This window comes from Ictidomys tridecemlineatus, chromosome 8 (genome assembly GCF_052094955.1).
Source record: "Ictidomys tridecemlineatus isolate mIctTri1 chromosome 8, mIctTri1.hap1, whole genome shotgun sequence".
Lineage (NCBI taxonomy): Eukaryota > Metazoa > Chordata > Mammalia > Rodentia > Sciuridae > Ictidomys > Ictidomys tridecemlineatus.
In genome coordinates, this window is record NC_135484.1 from 107,929,261 (window position 1) to 107,951,601 (window position 22,341).

A 22,341-nucleotide genomic window follows, 5' to 3' on the forward strand; every position below is an offset into this window, starting at 1 on the left:
TTGTGGGATGGGACTCTCAAACACACCACACCTAGGACTTTGGCCTCAGTTAACCACTTGTCTAATCCACTGACAATTAAGTCCCTCCATTATTAAGTCGTCAATTTAATAGTAATGAGGCTAAATATTGATTTTGGCTACCAACATCTGTCTTTTAATGGATGTTGGGTCTGCTTTTGAGTTGCTTCCTTGCAGGGAGTGTGAGGGGGGAGTTATTCTCACTTTTTTTTTTTTTTTAAGTTGTTGATAGACCTTTATTTTATTTATTTATATGTGGTGCTGAGAATCGAACCCAGTATCTCACACATGCCAGACAAGTGCGTACTATTGAGACACAGCCCCAGCCCTATTTTCACTTTTTGATGAAAGATTCAGTCTAGGGGCTGGGGTTGTGCCTCAGCGGTAGAGCGCTCACCTCGCACATGTGAGGTCTTAAGGAATAAATACAACTGCTTTTCTACTAGAAATCTAACTGTATTAAAAATGAAATTCTTGGTGCAGTCAGTACTGACAATAACAGATCCTGCATTTGTCATTGCCAATGATTTTGCCTTACAGTTTCCATATCCTAGGGAAGGCAGGCCCTTCCATGCAACAAGATTTCTACACCGTGGAGGATCTTGCCACCCAGCTCCTTGGTTCAGCCTTCGTCAACTTAAACAATATTCCTGACTACCGACTCAGACCCATGCTTCATATCCTTTCAAAAGTCCCTAGATAATCCAACAGGTCAGAAAATTGGAGAGGGAACCAAAGCAATTGCAAGGAAGAGATGTGATTATCTAAGTGCATCATAATCTTATTAAAGAAAGAAAGATTTAAGTAAATAGCGAGAAAAATATGAAGGTGTCCAAGGGGATCTTAAAAGCTCTCTCTGTCTTAGGAGTTTTTCCTTGGGGGTAAATCTTTCCCTTCCCATTTCTTGTCAGGTGCTTCCTTTTATTTATTTATTTTTTTAAGACAGGGTCTCCCTATGTTGCCCAGGCTGTCCTTGAACTCCTGGGCTCAAGCTAACCTCCCAAGTAGCTGGGATTATAGGTGTGGGGTTTTTATGTTGTTGTATTTCTCCCCTAAAGTTATAAGAATGATGAAGTTTTATTACAAGGGCGTCCTTACCTTTTTTTCCCCCCATCCTTCCTTTTGGTTAACCCAATTGGGACAGAAAGAACATTTAAACTAAAAACATAATGAAATTGAGTATCAATGCAGCTTAGGATTTTAGGAGAGCATGAAGCTTTTTTTTCCCGTTTTGTTCACTGCACTACTGGGGATCAAACTTAAGGCCTTAGGGTCCTAGGCAAGTGCTCTGCCACCAAGCTACACCCAAGCCTTATTAACACTTCTCCTTATTATGTTCTTGGCATAGTACGTACTTTAGGGGTGCAACCCACTGCCTTGCAGGTAAGGGATTGAGCTCATGTGCCAAAACTTCTTAACCTATTTCAGCACGGGTGTTTGTGAAGCCTCTGGTGCTCTTCTGTGCCCCAGAGCACTATGAAGCCCTGGTATCTCCCATCCTTGGACCTCTTTTCACCTACCTCCACATGGTAAGAGATAGGTTAGGAAAAGAGGGCAAAGAGTACTCTTGGGATGTGTGGCCACTCCTGAGTCTTACCAGTTAGGAGCGCCTTAAAAATGTTTCCTAGCCCTGTCAGGCTGCACAGAGCTCCTACCACAGTGGACTGTTGTTGCTGAAATGGATTGAGCAGCCATCAGAGTAATAGACTGACTTAGTTTCCCATGATGCAGATTCTGCTTCTGACTGCCTATTAACTGAGGAGAGGTGGTTAGGGAAATGTTTCCTTTGCATCTGGGACTCTTACCCTGGAATTCAGCAAGAAGGCCTGCTGGACAGAGAACAGGTGTCCAGAAGCCCAGGAATTCCAAAAATAATGTTAATCTTTTCTAAATAAAGATGTTTGATAGGCTGCCCTCATCATGAAGAAGAGAGGTTACAGAAACCATATTTGGTTCTTTAACCTTATGGCGGGGCCTGGGCGGGGGGGGTCTCTACCATAGTACTAGAATCATCCTTGGCTAAATGTGTTAAAAAGAATACTTTGTAGTGAGGCACAATGGTACATGCCTATAATCTCAGTAACTTGTGGGGGGCTGATGCAAGAGAATCACAAGTTTGAGGGTAGCCTCAGCAACTTGTTGAGACCCTGACTCAAAATATAAAGAAGACTAGGGGTATAACTCAGTGGTAAAGCACCCCTGGGTTCAATCCCTAGTATAGAAGAAAAAAAGTAGAATTTAGATTTTGTGTGTTCCAAGGCCCTCCCCAGCCTTAGTACTCACATCCTTTGTGTTTTCCCAGAGGCTTTCCCAGAAATGGCAAGTCATCAATCAGAGGAGCCTACTATGGTAAGGAATACCCATACTCCTTGAGGGGTAAACTGGAAGCTAGGTTTGGGTAGGGAAACAAAAAGGGCAGGGATTCTGTTGACCCAGATCTAAAATAGCAGTGGGTTATGGTCATTCTCAGCCTAGGTGGTAGATGGTTTGTCTGGATAGGTTGAGACCAACCCTTTACCTTAGCTACTTAGGATTTTGATCATCCTGAATCCTGTAATTGGACAGAGTCACAAGTAATAATAATAATGTCCCTCAGTGGGTCATTGCTGTCCATTCCCAACATGTTCATAGAACACAGACCCAAAGGGATCCAGGAGAAGGAAGTGGGCACAGAAGGTCTGGAGAAGATCCCTGCTTGCTTTGTCCTTCCCTCTTTACAATCCTAAGGAACTTGGCTGTCTTGTTTTTGGCAGTGGAGAAGATGAAACTGTGGAGGAAAACCCAGAGTCTCAAGAAATGCTGGAGGAACAACTGGTGAGGATGTTAACCCGAGAAGTCATGGACCTAATCAGTAAGTGGCATGTGGGAACCAGGGGTAGTAGAGGAGAATTTTCCTGGAAAAAGAATTCCTCACTCAACCATCCCCATGAAGGCTAGGTTGATGCAAAGATTCAGGTTTGCAGCAATACTGACAGGTTGGTAAGAAATGACTAGCTAGATAGAAGCTAGCTAGTGCTTAAGTCAACCTAAGGACATTTTATGAATTGTGAATTGAACATACCAAGTCCAAAATATGAAGAAGTGATTTAAAATAGGAGGAATTTGGATTAATGTTAGGAATAACTTCCTAACTTTGTCGAAATAGGGAAAATTTTATAGGTTGTTAACTTTCTTTTCCATTTTTTGGAAATGTTGAAGGAAACAGTAGTTGATCGTTTGATTTATTGGTGATCCAAAGTTTTGGCCAGGGATGTATCATCAGTCGTCTATCCTCATCACTTATTCTCAGATGATTGGATTTGAAAGGGGACCAGAACATATTCTGGGTAGGGAAACAAATTCGTAAGAATGCCTCTGTTTCTCTTGGTAAATCCGATTTTTGTGCCTTGGACAGTACCCTATTTCCTCCCTTCTTCACCTGGCCAGAGACAGTTTGGGACCAGTTGGCCTAAAGTGACTGTTGTCCAGTGGTAAGATATAACCCTCCCTTCACCCCTGCTTTCTTGCTTCAGCGGTTTGCTGTGTATCAAAGAAAGGTGCTGACCACAGTACTGCTCCCCCTGCAGATGGAGATGGTAAGTGGATCTATTGCCTGACCTCAAAGGTCTGCTCTTAGACTCCTAAGTATTGTTCTTTGGAACCAGTTCAGTTCCTGTGTAAACTGTTTCCCTAGTAAGTTGATGAGAATGAAATGTAATCATTAACTGAATCTGTGCCAGCGTTTGTGCTGTATTTTCTCCAGTATAATCCAATTGCAGAGCCTTTTGCACTTACTGTTTCCTCTATCAAAAATTATTTTCTTCCAGTTGTATACATGGCCACTTTTCTTATTTCATTTATGTCTCTGCTCAGATGTTACCTCTTCAAAGTCTTCTGTGATCAGATTATCAAAAATAGCAAACCCGGCCATCCTGTATTTTTTATGGCATTTCTCACTACTTATCTTTGTGTTTTATGTATTCATTTATAACCTGTCTTCCTGATGAGAATGTAAGTTCCCATTAGGGAGGGGACTCTATCCTATTCCTTTTATATCCCCAGCAACTAAATCAGTGCCTTTCACAGTGGGTGCTTACATGTTGTTCAGCAATAAAGATCTTCAGCATCTGCAGCTTAGGTTACTGCCCAGCAGTTCCCTAGTTTCTCACATGCACAGCTAGACACATCTCCAGACCTGCCATGGGCTTGGGCTTTTTTATCCTTCCATCTGGGGTGAGGGTGACCTAATACTAAGCATCAGCCAGTCCAGTACACTCAACTTTGCTTTTTGGGCTTCTGTCAGAACAGGATAATTCTTCCTTGTTGTGAAAAGATGGAGCTTAACATTCTGCTCTGCTTACAGATGAAGAGATGATGGCCACAGAGGTAACCCCTTCAGCTATGGCGGAGCTTACAGACCTGGGAAAATGTCTGATGAAGCATGAGGTGGGTGGAGGGGATAGGTGATGCCACTGTCTCACCCTGGGCTAAAGCTCTCAGAAAAATAGGCATATTGTTTCAAAATCCCTGTGTTTAGCCTCCCCCAGGCTTAAGGTTTTATCTCTGTCTTAACACTACATCTCCCATATTGTCGTTTTTCTTTTTGACTGCCTGATAAGCAAAAATTAAACCCAATAAAGCTTCGATATTTTCCTGATTACCTATTAAAAATTTTAACTCCTGGGCATGATGGTACATGACTATAATCTAATCCCTGCAATTCAGGGAACTGAGGCAGGAGGCTAGCCTCAGCTATTTAGTGTGAGGCCCTAAGCAACATGGTGGGACCCTCTCTCAAAATAAAAAAATAAAAAGGGCTAGAGATGTGGCTCAGTGGTTAAGCCACCCAGGTTCGGGTTTAATCCCTAGTAGCCCACCCCCATACACTCCCCCCCCCCCCAAAAAAAAAAAAAAAAACAGCTCCTGATGTATAAAAAGTCTTAAGAATTTGTGCTTATTTTCCCATATTAATCCTTCCTTTTCTGTTCAGGATGTTTGCACAGCACTGTTAATCACAGCCTTCAATTCACTGTCTTGGAAGGATACTCTTTCTTGTCAGAGGACAACCACACAGCTCTGCTGGCCTCTCCTCAAACAAGTATGTTTAATCACTCCTTTTCTCTGACTATCACATAAGGTGTGGGTCAAGCAGATTGACTGAATCAGTTGGAAGAATTGGGGAGTTGGGACCTTCAGAGAAGGCCCTGAGCACAGCTGTCTCCCCAGGTGCTGTCAGGGACACTGCTCGCAGATGCCGTCACGTGGCTTTTCACCAGTGTGCTGAAAGGTTTACAGACACATGGGCAGCATGACGGGTGCATGGCTTCCCTGGTCCACCTGGCATTCCAGATATATGAGGCACTGGTGAGTGGCAAGAGCATGGGGACAAGGCATCTGTGGCTTTTTCACTCAGCCTATTTCCAGGATTGTGGGCCTTATCCTAAAAGTAGATATCTGCCAAATTGCTAGTGTTGCCATTGTGGTGGGGTAGCAGGGTCCAAACTTACATCAATTGAGTTTATCCCCACTTTTTAGCGCCCCAGGTACTTGGAGATCAGAGCTGTGATGGAGCAAATTCCAGAAATACAGAAGGACTCTCTGGACCAGTTTGACTGCAAACTTTTGAACCCCTCCCTACAGAAAGTGGCTGACAAGAGACGGAAGGACCAATTCAAACGCCTCATTGCTGGTTGCATCGGGGTAGGTTATGCACCTCCATCAGTATTCCCAACCTTACAAGGTTGTTTGTGGTCTTCTTAGACCACATGTGTAGGTAACCATAATCCAACTGTAGTCATTGACCACTATGGTAGGATATTCTCTAACCCACTATCCAGGTCCAGCATTAGTCTTTTCTCATTTGTTTTCTACAGAAACCTTTGGGAGAGCAATTCCGAAAAGAAGTTCACATTAAGAATCTTCCCTCACTTTTCAAAAAAACAAAGCCAATGCTGGAGACAGAGGTGCTGGACAATGAGGGGGGCAGCCTGGCCACCATCTTTGAACCATGAATCAAGCTCCTGGGCATCCTTCCTCTGCCTTTATTGTCATCTCTTCTTCCCCCTTCATAGCTGATCTCTAGGCCCCTCTTGCACTGTCACCTCACTTTCCACCATGGTCAGCCTGGAGACAGATCCAGGTCTGCAGCTGAAGAAGAGTGGGCCCTATGCAGGGCCACAAGTTATTCTACTTATCAAGAAAGGGAGTCAGGGCTTACGCCATTCTGTCAAGATGTTCCCATCCTATTTGGGAATTTTGGCTTTTTCAAGAAGAGCTAGAGCAGAGCAGCCCTTCTCCCCAAGCCCTCCCGCCCCTATGCAGCATACTCGGGCAAATGGGAACGAGGGGTGCTGTGCCTAGCCAGGGCTCAGCCCTCAACCACTTGTGCCGGAGAGCTTCTCCTGGACCACTGCATCCCAAAGCCCCTTGCTGCTGGGCTAGCAGGGACCCTTCCACACACCCAGTGGCATGTCTGGTTTAGGTGCTAAGTACTGAGCTGAATTTGGCCAGTTCTCATCTTTGTTTTGATCAAGAATCTGGTCACCCAATGGGATCCATAGTACAGGCTACTACTAAAGTCTGGGCACAATATCAAGTGTATTATCTCCAGGAACCAAGACTGGGTAAGGTTTAGTGCTAATATCCCCCCCTTAAGCTCACACATCTCGCCCTTTCATAAATGACCCTGACTCAAGGGTTTCTGCAGTGTCAGGGTCTACTCAGGCATTAGAGCCACAGTACCCTATTCAGTGTCACATGACACCATTGTCATCCAAGGATAATCCAGATCATCTAGACTTAACATCTGTGACAAGCAGCTAGCAAAGCCACTGGTCTCCTTCTAGGACTAGCTGAGTCCCAGGTGCCTTTAAAAATCTCGTGGTCTTACATGCCCCTGGTTGCTTTTCTCAAGGGTCATTTCCAAAAGAATACATAGGTGGGGTGGTATGTGCCTGTAATCCCAGCAGTCTGAGGCAGAAGGATCACATGTTTGAGGCCAGCCTCAGCAACTTAAGAGAGACCCTGTCTTAAAATTGGGGGAAAAAAGGACTGGGAATGTGGCGTAGTGGTAAAGCACTCCAGGTTCAATCTCCAGTACCAAAAAAAAAAAAGAAATTATATCTATCGCAACCTGTACTGAGTCCATCCTAGAGGTCACTGGAAGGCCCTGGAAGCAGAGGGAAATGTGGATGTGGGACCATGAAGTAATTATCACAAGGCAGCCTTGATCCATATAGAAAGCAGAATGCCTATGTGCTCTGCACAGGACAGGCCTGCCATCCATCCAGTTCACAAATTAGGGTTTCAGTGAGAGTAGACAGAAGCCTGCAGCTTTTAGCTGGTGCAGGTCACAGGCACTACAAGGTTGGAGAGAAGCAAAGCTGGGAAAATGGAACTTAAAAGAGTGTCACATGGTGTCTCTGTTGCACAAGTCTGTTCCCTTTTTCTGCAAGGTGCTTTGGGCTTCTATTGATTGTGAAGGTGATCTCAATATCTCCCTCCAAACTTGATCGCTGCCTACTCTATTTGGTTGGGGCTGTGGAGGGTACAGTTGTATTTATTATGTTGTAATATTTTTAACATTCTGTGACTTCATGCTAGGAATTTTCTATTGTTTATAGAACCTTTTTGTAGAAATGTTTAACTCTAAAGCACATCTGCATGTCAGTAAAAATCTCAATTTCATACAGAAAGGGCCCTATCTGCCTTTTTCAAATTGGTCTTTAAACCAGTGACATGTTCCAGGGTTAACATCTTCATTGAGCAACCTGTAGGGGGAACTAGACAGGAAGAAAATTGTGACTGATGGGTCTATTATTAAGCTTTCTGAAATAGTATGCCAATTAGGAAACTGTCTTTTTCTAGACTACCTCTAGGCACCATTCCCTTTCCTGTGTGGCTACTGGGCCTGACCCTGGTTTTTGTTTTTATAGATCAACATAGTTCAGTTGAACTGCTGTGGACAACCCTTTTTTCTGTAAGGAATTTGCCTGGTAATCCAGGACATAGGTAAATTTGGCATATTCACTCTGGTTCCTTCTGTACAGAAGGTTTGACTGTGCCCGCAGAAAGCACCTCAGTTTGGCCTTTTTGGTACTGGGGATTGAATTCAGGAGCACTCGGCCACTGACTCACACCCCCCAGCCTTATTTTGTATTTAATTAGAGTCAGGGTCTCATTGAATTGCTTAGCACCTCACTTGTGCTGAGGCTGGCTTTGAACTCACAATCCTCCTGCCTCATTCTGGAGAGCTGCTAAAGGTCTGCCCAGCAGGAAGTTTCTAAAAGGACTTGGCTTTGAGAGCTGGGAATATAATTCAGTGGTAAAGTGCCTGCTTAGCACACTCAAGGCCCCAGGTTCAATCTCCAGTACTACCAAAAAAAAAAAACTTGGCCTTAACTTACACTGACATTGGCAGTGAATCCAATGTTCTTGATTGCTAAATACCAAACCTGTTCTGAGATGAGGCCCCATACCTTGAGACTCAAAGTCAAGAAGTAGTCATAAAAGATTTTGTTTGGACATGAATTTATTTACATCAAAGGCCTTACAAAGGCATAAAGTCTCATTCTGTAGCACATTTCACAAAATGTATTGATGGAAAATAAAGCTGGAATTAGATCTCTAGTCACACGGAGTATAATAGTCCCCTTGGGGCAGGTCAGAACCCAGGAGCATCCAACTCCATACATCCCAGTATTTCTGGTCCAAACCTCAGTCCATCTGAACTGCATCTAGTTCATCCAAGAAGCGCCGGCACTTGCCCATCAATACTTTGATAGCTTCACTCACTAGCACATCTGGTGGCAACACTCCAGTTGACTCTACAGAAACTGGGAACCAAAGAAACACTACTTCAGCCCAGGCAGGACTTTTCTTTAGGAAGCTGTTATAAATTATTTCTAAATTCCACATATGGACTCTGAAAGGAAGCTATAGCAATAAAAAGTATCCACAGGCATACACTCCACCAGTTCTTACAGATGTAATGATCTCGAACACGGGCAAGCCGCACAACCTTCTTTAGCTTCTCATTCCGAAAGATTTCCCTGCTAAAGGTATCCAGCCGGGGATTGGCAACTCTGGCCACCTTTTTACCTAATGAAAACAAATCCTGTCATACTTTGTCTACTAGGGTCCAAAGCTTTTATTTCTTTTTGTCAGTTTCAAAAGAAAATCCTCATCTGAACAGCATCCCAAACACCATACCTTGCACTTCTTGTACTTCAATAACACCAGGTGAAAAGCACTGGCTCAGTTCCTCAGCTGCCTCCCCTTCCACAGGTTCAAGTAGAGTGATGTCTGGCAGAAGCCTGTAACTAGCTGTTGCCACTGGTGAAAATTTGGCATGATCTTTTCCTGGAATGTTGAGGAGAATCAGTCTTCAGAAACCTTTCTTCATTCTCCTAAACCACTGATAAGACAAACCTATTGACTTTCTGCCTGTCGGCAACATCTCAGCTCAAGTTCCCGTCACTTTGTGCCACTATAATCAAACCCAGGGTAGGCCCATAGGGTTCTCACCAATGCCCTTGACACAGTGCATTAGCAGATCAATCTCCTGGCCAGGCCGAAGCTGAGCGATGAGGATATCATCATGTACTGGGCGGATAGTGCCTTCTGGAAAGACGTCAGCCTGGTTCCCCAAGGGGACCCATGTCATATGCCTGGTATATACTAAAGAAAACATGTCAGAAGACCCCAGCCACTGAAACCAGAACCCACCAGCAGGTGGGTCCTCTTCCTCACCCTACTGGCTCACCTTTGTGGTTCACATAGAGTTCATTGGGGTCAGAGGAATCTTTAGCAGCATGCGGATTCCGCGTACATCTGACCTGGAGCCGAAATTGCAGTGTGTCTATCTCTGTGCCTTCTTCATCTCCTGAACAAATGGAGGAGGCAGCTCTTTTTACTATTGAACAGCTAAGAATATCAGGTATTATGCTACAGGATTTACATACATTTTTCATATTAATCCTCTTGACAAACTTTGGAAGGCAAGGGCAAGTGTCTTCAGTTGAAAACTGATGTTACCCAAAGACGAGTAATTTGCCCAAGGTCATACAGTAATCAGTCTAGGATTTGAACCTAGGCAGTCTAATTCTAGGTTATTCAAGAGAGCCAGTTCCAACTCTCCCAAAATTTCATTTTCTCAAACCCTCACCTTGGTTCCGATATTCAAAAAGACGAGGATCAGCAAGAATGGGAATGAGTCCCAGGCGGTGTGCAAGGATCTCATCCTGAACAATGGACGTGTTGTTGTATACCAGGACTTTTTCCACAGCCATTGTGGGTACCTGCTCAAGGAAAAAAAAAAAAAAAATCACCTGTACAACAGACAACTTCCTACTTCCTAAGATAGAGAACCCTTCCTAGAAGAATGCTTAATGAAATTTACATTTACAAAGGAAAAGAAAATCTCAGGATAGTTCTAGGGGAAATAAGGGGAGGGACAGCTTGAGAATTCTACAAGTAAGGTAATAATACAGTTCCCCACACAACCCCCGTTTTGCCACCATGCCTGCCAATACCTCAGCTAAAAGAATTCTTCTAAAAGCATTGGCAATGGCTGCATCAATTCCCACCATGTCAAACTCCAGTGAGTTTTCATCCATGTGTACCACATCCACACGGAAATTCTAGAGGGACAGGAAAAATGTTAGAAATGAATCCTGCTTATTTATACTTCTGTTTTCCCCTGGATACTTCCCTCATCCAAATATCTCCCTCTACCCAGATGACCCTCATTAGATATTCATCCTCCCCCAAACCATCCTTTAGTTTCTTCAAAAGTTGTTTTGGTTTTGTCCTCCATTAAGTGAAAACCCTATGCAATATGGCTTCCAGTTGAACCACCAACAGATGATACCCTAAAAAACACAAACTTCCATACAGTGTAGTCCAGTTGATTCTAGGCAATCCTTTCCTTGACTATTAGTAGCACTTGACATTATTAATTTTAAAAAAAAAATCCCTCCTTTTTCAATTTGTTTCCTTGGTTTCTGAGCACCAATATTGTTTTCTTCTTTCCCTAAGGATTCCTTCTAATTTCACTATCTTCCACCGGCCCCTTAAATGTTACTTTTTCTCAGAGTCTTATCTCTCTCCCAGATAACCTCAATCACATTCAGGGTTTCAGCAACTACTTCAGACAAGTCCCCAAATTTTCTCAATTCTGATATAATTGCAAACATAATCTACTGGCCTGCTTGGCTTCTCCATATGCAGGAAACTGAAGACATCATTCCTGTTCCCCAACCATTTCAGTAGATGATACCACATCCACCAAAGCAATTCCTCAAGCCAGAAGGTCATTTTATCAAAGCAATCACAAATTTACCTGCCATGCCCCCAGTGCTCTATTTCCACCATCAGTCTTAAATTCATGCCTTCACTCTTAGCTTGCCTGTACAATCTGCTTGCTGGGTATGATTCTCTTCAAACTTAATCTGCACAGCCATCAACGGCTGCAAATCTGATCATGCCTGAAGAACTCCTCAAAAGCTCCCCATCACCTATAGTGGATAAGGCGCACTCCAATCTTCTCTACCACTCTTGCTAGCACACTTTCTAGTAATAATGACCAGCCAGGACATTGTCAGCCCATCTCACATCTGCCTTTGTAAGTTAGCTCTTGCCCTCCTCACCTTTTACTGTCCTCGAGCCTCAATTCAGATGTCACCTCGTTCATGAAAATGTACCTCCGTCCCCTTTCCCAGTCTAGACTTAAGCGCCTCTGCAGGATGCTGCCACCCATCCCCACCGTTCTATCAACCGCAATTACATTAGACTAGAATTGTTTAAGTGCGTTACTCCCCAACAAGACAGAACATCGTCTTCCTCGTAAAACAGATTAGAAACGTGTCTAACTTGGCCTGTACACATTGCTCAAAAAAAGTTCTATGAATGGAGCGATCCCCAAGAACAGCTTCTGAATCACAAGTTGCCTCAGATCACACGTTCCAGCAGCCCTCATACCCACTCCAGACACCTTCGGCCCAACTCACCTTCTCGAAACGGTCCTGATCCCAGGCATCATCATACCCAGCATAGTTACCAGGAAAGTCAGTGGTATGAACCTAGAGTAAAAAGGAATCTCATCTGTCCACGAAACTGCAAGAAGCCAAGTGCATCCCCACTTCGATCCCCACCCTATCCCTATTCCGTTCTCATTCCTACTCCTCACCTCAATGCTATTAGACTTACATTGCGAACCCCAAACTCCCCTAAAACCACACGACTCCGCATCTCCTCTACCGCCTGGGCAGCCGCCATCTTGAGTTTCTCCACGAGACTTTCAGCAGCGCGTGCGTTCCAGTAGTACTCCTTGGTCTCTGGGGCAACCCTCCGCCTCCTAAAGCATTAAATATCGCGAGACGTTGCCCCACCTCCGTCCACGTCCCCAGCTTCCGGAAGTTAGCTTGGGCCAAACATCCGGGTTTCTCTTTTCTGCGTTCCGGCTGATACTACCTTTCCTTCTCTTCCCAAGCCATCTCGCTCGCTCAGGCCCACGTCTCGCCTACTCTTCCTACGCGCACAGGGCTAGCGCGGGCTTCAGCGACGGGAGCCCTCGAGGGACATGGCAACTACTGCGGCGCCGGTCGGCAGCGCCCGAAACGGAGCTGGCCCGGAATGGGGAGGCTTCGAAGAAAACATCCAGGTAATGTCCTCAGATTTCTTGCTGCCAGCAACCCCAGGGCCGGCAGCCGTCCTGAAGTATTGGGATTCTCTCTTGGGGCCTGGAAGTCTTCTCCATTTGCATTATCTTTTGTCTCCTTTGGGTCTTCCTGCACACGAAAATCAGTAGTAATAGTGCTGACCTGAAAGGGCCAGACCTGGTACTACATCCGGAGAGCCTCGGGTCTCTGGTCCGAGGAGCGAGGGAAAAGTGCGCTTACGGACTAGTTAGGAGGTCGATCAAGGCCAAGCATGGCGGGGCATGGAGTTCACTGGCACTCGCCAAAAACACAGTGTGCATAGTTGTGTTCAGGACTTGGGTAAAATAAAAGAAATGTCACTTTTGCAGTCATTTGCGGCTTTTATTATAAGGAAGGTAGGAGAAAGCATGAAAATAATAGGTTTCCCCGGGCTAGAAGAATGCCAAAAGCAGGCAACCAAGGGTTATGAGGGCAAATGAGGGGGAAGAAGAGTGGCATGATCTGTAGTGATTCCAAGCCATGCCCTGGGCAGTGGAAGAACTAAGCACAAACCCTGGGATGAGCAGAGAACCTAACAGATAGAACCGAAAGGTCCTGCACTCTAGGAGCCATTGTCTTCACAGGGTGGGGGCTCAGCTGTGATTGACATGGAGAACATGGATGATACTTCAGGCTCCAGCTTCGAGGATATGGGTGAGCTGCATCAGCGCCTGCGTGAGGAAGAAGTTGATGCAGATGCAGCTGCTGTGGAAGAAGAAGATGGGGAGTTCTTGGGCATGAAGGGCTTTAAGGGACAGCTGAGCCGGCAGGTGGCTGATCAAGTAAGAAAGATTTAATTCCTGGCAGGTGGAAAAGTATACCTAGATATATCCCATGTTTTCCAGTTGATAAAATCCAATAGAAAGACTGGATGCAATGGCACTTACCTGTGATTTCAGTGACTCTGGAGGCTGAGGTAAAAGGATCACAAGCTTGAGTCCAGCCTCAGCAATTTAATGGGACCATCAACAACTTAATGAGACCTGGTCTTCAAATAAGAGACTGGGGATGTAGTTCAGTGGTAAAGCTTCCCTGGGATCTATTCCCAGTACCAAAAAAAAGGAAGAAGAAGAAACCCACCACAAAATAGGCAACAGGGTCTAGAATCACAAGTCTCATAATACCCATCCCCCATCTCCCTTCAGATGTGGCAGGCAGGGAAGAGACAAGCCTCCAGGGCCTTCAGCTTATATGCCAACATTGACATCTTGAGACCCTACTTTGATGTGGAGCCTGCCCAGGTGCGAAGCAGGTGAGGATTCTTTTCCTGACAGAAGCTTCCCTCCTAACACCTAATCCTTCCTTCAAACTACAACCAGATGCCAAGTTCCACACTCTGGTGGGCTCCCCCACTTCATGACTTCATCACTGAACATAATGGTAATAACACTTTGCCTTCCTCCTTTTTTTCATTAGCACACTTCTCATCCCTCAAAACCTGGCTCATCCAGCACTTCCTTTGTTCTGCATTCCTAATCCACTCCCAGTTTGTTCTCACCTGGTGCCACTATGGATCTCTGTACTTGCCTCTGACAGATGGTACTTAAGCACTGCATTACATTCTCATTCCTGTGTCTGTCTCTCCAGAGACCATCCTCAAAAGCTGGCTCTGTCTTTATTTTTTTCCTGGCACCAGAAGGCTTGAAAAGCAGAATATCAGGGTATAGTTGCTAAATGACTTCTCAACAACTGGATTTAAACTTGGCTTGGTTCTTTGTTCATCCTTTAATTTGACCATTGTTTATTAAATACCCAGGACCACTCAGCAAGTATTATTAAGCTCTTGTTCTGTGCCCAGCCTATCCTGGCAGTTACAATAAAGTATCCCTATGCTATATCAAGGCATACAGATGTGACATCTAAGCTGAGTAGGCTGGTGGATGGGACAGGGCAGACTTCCCATAAAAAGTAATATCTAGCCAGGCACGGTGGCTCATACCTGCAATCCCAGCAGCTCAGGAGGCTGAGCAGAAGGATTGCAAATTCAAATCCAGCCTCAGGAACTTAGCAAGGCCCTAAGCAACTCAGTGATACCCTGTCTAAGTAAAAGGGCAGGGGAGTGGCTCAGTGGTTAAGTGCTCCTGAATTCAATCCCCAGTGCCAAAATTAATAATAATAATAATATCATCTAACTAAAAACCCACAATTTTATAAAGAGCCAGGCACTTAAGAAGACAGTGGAGAATTGACTACTTTTATTCCTACTGTGTGGAATTTTTATATCACTTCAAATACATTTTTCAAGAAAATGCTCAGCATTGCCTGGAGGGATGGTAAGTAGGAAGAGGTAGGAGGCACACTTTTTTCAGTAGTAATACCATTCCTTCTAAACCCTTCCCAGGACTTCACCATCATAGCCCTGAATTCTGGGTACTCTTCTGAGGTTTGCCTATCTTTTGAAGGGAAAATGGTCAAGTAGATAAATGGTCAGGTCCTCTCCCAAGACCCAGTCAGCTTGCTTTCAGAGAGAGTTGTCCTTCCTGAAAGTATATTTAGGGTCAAGGAAATGATTTCTTCATTACTGTCTTCACTACCCTTTTTCCCCCTGTCATCCAGCATGTCCTCTGGGCCAGGCCCCATTCCTTGGAGTTAGAGAGATGAAGGTTCAGGCCTTGTCCTCCAGAACTTCACAGAATAGTGCTGTCTCTGCTTTCATCTCTCCTCTCCTCTCCCAGGCTCCTGGAGTCCATGATCCCTATCAAGATGGTCAACTTCCCCCAGGTGAATAGGGGGTAGCATGTCTGGAGAGCCAGGGGAGGCACCCAAGGCAAAGGGTGGGACCATCAAGTCAAGCCTATGAAGGTATAAAGAGAAGAGGCGTTGTATACACCAAAATGAGTGAGTTGCTATTTTGACAGAAAATCGCTGGTGAACTTTACGGACCTCTCATGCTGGTGTTTACACTGGTTGCCATCCTCCTCCATGGGATGAAGACATCTGACACCATTATTGTAAGTTGAACAGAGGACTTTGGGAGAAGGGGGGCTGATATAGGTTGAAAGCTGCCCAAGGACAGGATGGTGGAGTGAGGCAGAAGCAGGCCCTGGGTGAGGCTGAGATCAGAGGTCTCCCAGGACTGAGTAGAACCTTCACCCTACAGCGGGAAGGCACCCTGATGGGCACAGCCATTGGCACCTGCTTTGGCTACTGGCTGGGCGTCTCGTCCTTCATTTACTTCCTGGCCTACTTGTGCAACGCCCAGATCACCATGCTCCAGATGTTGGCACTGCTGGTAAGAAGCCAGGCATGGTAGTGGGCAAGGGCAATTTTTTAAAAAGTAGTAAGGCTTTGGTCTGCATCGGTCTTGGGAGGCTCTGGACCTGGAATGAGAGGAGCAAGCCAGTGGAGCATTTATTCCCAGGGCCCCCCTGAGGAGTCAGAGGCCAGCCCAGACTGAATGATTTTCCTCTTCACCACCCTTCTTTCCAGGGCTATGGTCTCTTTGGGCACTGCATTGTCCTGTTCATCACTTATAACATCCACCTCCATGCCCTCTTCTACCTCTTCTGGCTGCTGGTGGGTGGGCTGTCCACCCTGCGCATGGTAAGCTGAGCAAGAGGTTTCCATGGGTGAGTTGTCCTCCCAGGAAGTTGGGGGAGACAGCCTGAGCTGTGCACTCCACAGAGGGCTCTAAGTGGAAAGGAAGGACCTATAACCATCCTGCCCTGGGTGCAGGTGTATTCCCCCATCCCTCACTTTGAAACCACACCCTCTGAACTGTATTCCTGTGGCCCTAGGTGGCAGTGTTGGTATCACGGACTGTAGGCCCCACCCAGCGGCTACTCCTCTGTGGCACTCTGGCTGCCCTGCATATGCTATTCCTGCTTTATCTGCATTTTGCCTACCACAAGGTGGTAGAGGGTAAGTGGAAGGAGGACCTACACAAGGGGGAGGGGCAGAATGGTGGCCCAAGGTTGGGGGCTAGATGAAGCAACCTGTAGACTAGACCCAGTAGCACTCACCTTTCCTCTTCCTTCTTTCAGGGATCCTGGACACACTGGAGGGCCCTAACATCCCACCTATGCAGAGAGTTCCCAGGGATGTCCCTGCTGGGATCCCTGCTGCCAGACTTCCCACCACCGTGCTCAATGCCACAGCCAAGGCTCTTGCAGTGACCGTGCAGTCACACTGACCCCACCTGAAATCCTTGGCCAGCCCTGTCTCTCCCAACTGTGGAGCAGAGAAAGATTAAAGGACAGTACTGGTGACATGGGTCTCTGATGGGGTCTGCAGTTGCCACTGAGTTGTAGCTGCTTAAGTACCTCTTTGATGCCTGTTGGGGCTTCTGAAGGGCACAAGGCCAGGAAATCCTGGCCAGGACTGCAAAGGTCTGCAGCCAGTGCAGAAAGTGGGTCAGCTTCTCTGAGGCCCCCAAACCACCTACCCCTTCCTACTTCTGTGCCCCTCTTGTCTTGCTAAATATAGACTTGGTAATTAAAATATTGATTGAAGTCTGGAACTGCAGTTACTGTTCCAGTGGTTCTCCTTGTCACCCTACTTCTTATACAAGTTCTTGTTGTTCATCATCAGTAGTCACATGTTCCCTTCTATATGCCCTCACACAAAAGGAATGAAGATGAGACAGGCCTAACTACTTAGATGTCAGTGACTGTTCATGGAACTTGCCCTAGGGTAGGGGATTCCTGACCCATGGAATGGCAAGGAGCCCGCAAGAGGCTTAAGCCTCATGAAACAGTATCAGATGAAGTCTGAGCTCAGCAGCATTTTGGGGAAGCCAGTGGAGCAATGGCAACTAGACAAAAACATCCAGACTAAATCCCGTATCATTACAAGGACCTTGTGCACATGGGCCCTTGTGGGGCTATTTTCCCATGGAGCTCACATCTGAAGCTAAACTTAGCTGTTCCCTGTTTTAAGCTGGCTTACTCCCTTCAGGAGTTTCCTCTGGCCTTCCACTTCCTTCCTTCAAGAGTACCATTATTCATTAAAAAAAAAAGGGGGGGGGCTGGGGATGTGGCTCAGCGGTAGCGCGCTCGACTGGCATGCGTGCGGGCCCGGGTTCGATCCTCAGCACCATGTACCAACAAAGATGTTGTGTCTGCCGAGAACTAAGAAATAAATATTAAAAATTCTCTCTCTCTCTCTCTCTCTCTCTCTCTCTCTCTCTCTCTCTCTCTCTCCTCTCTCTTTAAAAAAAAAAAAAACTAGTATGGCACCATCTATTCCCTTTACCCCTTTGATCTGCTCTGTTTAATTCAGGTAGATAGCAGAGGGAGTAGTGTCTTTGGTTTCACAATAGTAATATTACTTTTTTAAAAAAAATTGCCATTATTCTTGTAAGCCTGGAACAACAGCATCTTTCCAAAGGAACTAGCAGAAGTGCCCTTGAGGGCTGGGGTCCTACTCAGTGGTAGAGCACTTCCCTAGCATATGTGAGGCACTGGGCTCAATTCTCAAAACTGCAAATAAATAAAATTAAGGTCCATTTTCAACTAAAATATATTTTTTAAAGTGCCCTTGATTTGCCCTGCTAGACAAATGAGGCCTCACCACCATCAGCAGTGGACAAGATTCTACTTGCACTGTGCATGGTGCCCCAGCTGGCTTCACGCAGTTCCCGCCACCATTCCGGGTCGCTGATCCAGGCACCAGTTTATTTTGGCTGCCCCATTCTCAAAGACAGAACTTCAAGACATCAGCAGCGCCCTACACCGCAAAGCCGGGGGATGGAGCGGTACCAGGGTCCCGCATCCGCATTAGCGACAGTTAGGGCACCGTAGTTCAGTTCGACTGTCGCTGGGGCCCTCTCCCAGGCTGCGGGTCTAACGGGAAGCTGGTGGGGGAAGTCCTCACCGACGGGAATCCCCACGCACGCTGCGCCTCGCGTCACTGGGGCAAGGGGGCGGGGCGAGGCACGGATTAAAGGGCCTAGGGACTTCCTTACCAGAGACGGGAGTGTCCAGGATCTAGACGAGGGTGCCAAGGGTCTAGACCTGAATGGGGAAAGATGGGAGGATGGGTCCGGTAACAGCCAAACGCCATCTCCACGTAATGTGCCTCCATATATATAAACACACACGGCTGCCCTTCCCAGGCCTCAGCCCAATGCCTTCTTTCCGCCTGATGTCTGGCCCCTACATCCAGGGGAAGAATGTCCCTCTCCGCTCGAGCTCCTAGCCCGGAACCACCCGGTGTGCACGAGCCTGGTGGGCCGGCGTGGACCAGGCCGGGCAGGGGGCGGGGCGAGTGCGGTGACGCGACCGTTGCCTTGGGAACCCGCCGCCGGCTCGGGCGCAGGAGCTGAAGCTAGAGCTGCCGCCCGCCCGCCGCCCGCTTGGGGCTCTCCCTGCGAGTGGGGCGGCTGGGCCCTCGGGGCGGCCGGGGGAACAGGGCCGGAGAGAGGGAGGGAACGGGTGCGGCCTCCGAGCCGGGACTGTCCCACACGTCCTGAGGCTACGCCCCTGAGCCGCCGGCGCCGAAACCGCGAGGACAAGAACTAGCGCCAGGAAGCGCCTGCCCAGCCTCCGGACCTCGCACCCCGGCCCGCCGCCCAGACACGGACGGCACGGTCCGCCCCCGCCCCAGCGCTGCTCGGTCTCAGCCCGGCCCGCGGCGGCCCCGGCCCAGGCCCCGGCCCCGGCCCCGGCCCCGGCGCGCTTCTCCGCCTCTGCGGCCGCCGCTGCAGCCACTGCCTCAGCCGCCGCCGCCGACACCGCCGCCTCCACCTCTGCCTCCGCCTCCTCCCCCGCTCCGTCCGCGACCCCAGCCAGGGCCCCGGCCCCAGCCCCAGCCCCGGCCTCGCCCGCGACCCGGCCAACCTCCTCCCCGGCCCCGGCCCGGGCCCCGGCGGCCCAGCCGCCGGTACCATGCTGCCCAGCTCCATCCAGATTTCCGGGGAGCCGCTGTCAGGCGCCGAGGTGCGGGACATCTGCCGCGGCCTGCGCGACAACGCCGTGCGCCTGCTCTCCCTGCGCGGCTGCCGCCTCTGCGACCGCGACTTCGGCCGCATCTGCCGGGCCCTGGCCGGGGCCACGTCCCTCGCTCAGCTCAATCTTAACCTAGGCGTCGTGTCCAGCCCCAGCCGCATCAAGCAGCTGGCGGAGGCGCTGCGAACCAACCGATCCATCCAGTCCCTCTTGTGAGTGCGCCCCCTCGCAAGGGGGTCCCGGGCACTGCACCCCTCCACGTACTCCTCCTGCCACCTCCTGTTCCTCCACTTTCTAGTACCTGACTTGCCACCAGCCAGCCTTTACGCCCCTATACACACACCTCATCCTTCTGCCCATCCCTCAAGCACATGCCTTATCTCTGCCCAGGCGGCCCCACAGGAAACGGGATACCCAACCCGACCTGGCAGGGCCTGTCATATCTCCCCACCTCCCCACCCGCATTTACCTCACGGGGGCAGCCCTTCAGTTCCCAAGAAAGAATACCCCCATGGAGACTACCTGCATGCCCACAGAAGAATTCAGTCCAACACCCACACCCCTTCTATGCCCCACCCTCTGCAATGTCCTGGATTCCAGTCCCTGCCCCAGAAAAGCAAGCAAATTCGCCTTCCAACTGAGAATTTTCATTCTTCCTTTACCAGGCCTCTCAGGGGAGGTGCCCCTTTCCCAAATAGATAAGGCTAATGACTACAATAACTGCTCTCTTGCCTCACTCCCCAGCCTGCATGGGAGCCCTCTTACAGATGCTGGGCTGGCCTTGCTGAACCCAGCCCTGGCCCTCCACCCTGCCCTCGTGGCTCTGGACCTCGGGGACTGCATGCTGGGTGATGAAGCTATCAACCTCATCTGTGGCCTCCTCCCCCCAGATGGGGCCAAGTCCGGTGAGCAGGGTTCTACTGAGGACATAGGCTAGTGTGGCCTTGATAAAAAAAAAAAAAAAAAATGTAGTGGGAAGGGGGTGTGGTCCTCCGAGGGTGTGGTTGAGAATGTCTTTTTTACTCCTCTCAGGAAACGGGGCTGAACACTGAGCAGGGTGAAGACTCAGGGATCCAGGCAGGGCCAGGCAGAGGAGGCATGGGTCCTCACTGGCTCTGGAGCTCTGTGTTTGGGGATGGAGTGGCTCCCCATCCACTAGGGATATCCCAGAGGTAGGAAAGGGGCTGAATGAGAGACTGATTATCCCCATCCTGGCTTCTCATTACAATGTTGCCCAGGCTTGAAAGAGCTAACGCTGAGCGCCAACCCTGGCATCACCCCTAAGGGCTGGAGCCGCCTCGCCATTGCTGTGGCCCACAGCTCCCAAGTCCGCGTCCTCAATCTGGACTACAACCCCCTGGGTGAGTCTCAAGACCACTTCCTTCAGTTCTCAGGGCCCCATGCACTATCCAAGAAACTGTGACAACCAGTTGCCATGGTGGCCCCAACACTGGGGGAGGGAAGAGGAAAGAGAGCCCCCCCCCAGGATCTAGTTGGTAGTAGATGAGCAATCCTGTGTGGAGCACTAGATGACCAACAGGTCGAGCAAACCATCAGTCAGCACCCTGCACGTATTCTACGTACTCTTCCTGCCACCTCCTGTCTTCCCACTAACCAGCCTTTACGCCCCTTCACCTACTCTCTTCACTCATTAATCACAATGCTACACTCTTGGCCACTATCAATTAGGGTCTCCTAGCTGGGTCTAAGGTTGTTAGTGTAATGGGGGAGCTGTCCAGGAGAAAGGGTTAATCCCTGTGTGTGAGTACATGAATGTGTGCTTTCTCCCCAGGTGACCATGTGGCAGGGATGCTAGCTGTAGCTGTAGCCTCCAGCCGCACCCTAGAAGTCCTAGATTTGGAGGGTACAGGACTTACGAACCAGTCAGCTCAGGTGAGAAGTCTTCATGTTTTGGGGACAGGCCAGAGGGTCAGGGTGGATGTTAGTGTGTCTGTGGACATAACCTAAGGGGTGGTAGGTTGGGTCTGAGGACCTGTCTTAACTGTGTTCAACCTTTTCTATACTCATCCCCACCCCCAGACCCTGCTGGACATGGTAGAAAATTATCCCACAGCTCTGCGGAGCCTAGTGTTGGCTGAGAACAGCATCAGCCCAGAGCTGCAGCAGCAAATCTGCGACCTACTCTCTGAGGGGGAAGAGGAAGAGGAGGTGGCAGGAGGGACTGGCGACACCCAGGAATGGGAGAGAGGACGGGAGCCTGCTGCCCACCAGAGGGGCAGCAGCTCCTGGATGTGCCCCAGCGGTAAGAACCTAGAGGGTTAGTTAGAACCAGTCTGAAAGAGATTTGGGACAAGGAGAGTGGGTGTGGAAACCTATGCCATCTCCCCTCTGTGTGTGGTCCCCACTGAGGAACAAGTGATGATCTGAACACCCTTCTGCCTTTCCACAGATCCCAGCTCTCAGATGGTGCTAATGACATCAGGACTAGGGGACAGTCTGTTGGCTGAAACCGAGATGTGACTCTCCATTTGGGCTTCTGCACGTCATTACACTTGTCTATGTCCTCAGCACCTTCCTCCAGATGTCAGGGGGTGGAACGTCTGGGGCTTGGGAGGTTGGGGAAAGGGGTTGCTTGGGGCTCTGGCAGCTCCTGGCACTAGTGGGAGGCTCTGGAAGCTGTGACTAGGCAATGGCTATGGGGTGGGGGGGGTGCTGAACCCAGGGCAAGGCCTCTGGACCTGTTGGCAGTTCTTGACTGCAACCCGCTGGCTCGGAAGAGATTTTACAAACTCCCCAAC

At 48.5% G+C, this 22,341-nt stretch overlaps 4 protein-coding genes and 1 long non-coding RNA gene across 9 annotated transcripts in view; 3 read left to right on the forward strand and 2 right to left on the reverse strand.

Moving 5' to 3' along the window:
- The window catches only part of Xpo5 (exportin 5), a 45,931-nt gene extending 39,902 nt beyond the window's left edge, over positions 1–6,029 (forward strand). For 2 of the 3 annotated variants that reach the window (XM_078019955.1, XM_078019956.1), the window contains exons 23-32: positions 559–694; positions 1,449–1,547; positions 2,321–2,367; positions 2,772–2,869; positions 3,531–3,593; positions 4,361–4,443; positions 4,988–5,095; positions 5,224–5,361; positions 5,533–5,697; positions 5,871–6,029. In XM_078019955.1, coding sequence (XP_077876081.1) covers positions 559–694; positions 1,449–1,547; positions 2,321–2,367; positions 2,772–2,869; positions 3,531–3,593; positions 4,361–4,443; positions 4,988–5,095; positions 5,224–5,361; positions 5,533–5,697; positions 5,871–6,008 — 1,075 coding nt within the window. In that variant the 3' untranslated portion in view covers positions 6,009–6,029. Of the gene's footprint in view, positions 1–558; positions 695–1,448; positions 1,548–2,320; positions 2,368–2,771; positions 2,870–3,530; positions 3,594–4,360; positions 4,444–4,987; positions 5,096–5,223; positions 5,362–5,532; positions 5,698–5,870 lie in introns of those variants that run through there. The other variant, XM_078019957.1, reaches the window with a different exon arrangement.
- A 2,480-nt stretch (positions 6,030–8,509) lies between these two features.
- Polr1c (RNA polymerase I and III subunit C) lies at positions 8,510–12,413 on the reverse strand. Of its 2 annotated transcripts, none has more exons than XM_005318641.5 (9): positions 12,205–12,413; positions 12,006–12,077; positions 10,530–10,637; positions 10,163–10,295; positions 9,761–9,880; positions 9,523–9,675; positions 9,208–9,357; positions 8,980–9,096; positions 8,510–8,831 (listed from the first exon to the last, which is right to left on the reverse strand). In XM_005318641.5, the coding sequence occupies exons 1-9, from the start codon at positions 12,271–12,273 to the stop codon at positions 8,713–8,715; spliced, it is 1,041 nt and encodes a 346-aa protein (XP_005318698.1). In that variant the 5' UTR covers positions 12,274–12,413; the 3' UTR covers positions 8,510–8,712. The 2 variants fall into 2 exon arrangements, with proteins under 2 accessions (XP_005318698.1, XP_040138651.1); XM_040282717.2 differs by having other exon boundaries at positions 12,185–12,405.
- Positions 12,414–12,425: 12 nt separating this feature from the next.
- Yipf3 (Yip1 domain family member 3) lies at positions 12,426–17,159 on the forward strand. 2 transcript variants are annotated; one of them, XM_005318640.4, is made up of 9 exons: positions 12,428–12,658; positions 13,280–13,477; positions 13,841–13,947; positions 15,371–15,416; positions 15,554–15,646; positions 15,796–15,927; positions 16,125–16,238; positions 16,433–16,556; positions 16,679–17,159. In XM_005318640.4, the coding sequence occupies exons 1-9, from the start codon at positions 12,578–12,580 to the stop codon at positions 16,825–16,827; spliced, it is 1,044 nt and encodes a 347-aa protein (XP_005318697.1). In that variant the 5' UTR covers positions 12,428–12,577; the 3' UTR covers positions 16,828–17,159. The 2 variants fall into 2 exon arrangements, with proteins under 2 accessions (XP_013211243.1, XP_005318697.1); XM_013355789.4 differs by lacking the exon at positions 15,796–15,927 and having other exon boundaries at positions 12,426–12,658.
- On the reverse strand, positions 14,074–18,974 carry LOC144366202 (uncharacterized). Its single transcript, XR_013425152.1, has 2 exons — positions 18,601–18,974; positions 14,074–16,015 (listed from the first exon to the last, which is right to left on the reverse strand). It is a non-coding gene; the product is annotated as an uncharacterized LOC144366202 (long non-coding RNA).
- Positions 18,975–19,522: 548 nt separating this feature from the next.
- On the forward strand, positions 19,523–22,340 carry Lrrc73 (leucine rich repeat containing 73). The gene is made up of 6 exons (XM_005318642.4): positions 19,523–19,794; positions 20,327–20,487; positions 20,821–20,943; positions 21,375–21,475; positions 21,623–21,845; positions 21,993–22,340. Exons 1-6 carry the CDS (start codon positions 19,523–19,525, stop codon positions 22,061–22,063), a joined length of 951 nt encoding a protein of 316 aa, XP_005318699.1. The 3' UTR covers positions 22,064–22,340.
- The last annotated feature ends 1 nt before the right edge of the window (position 22,341 follows it).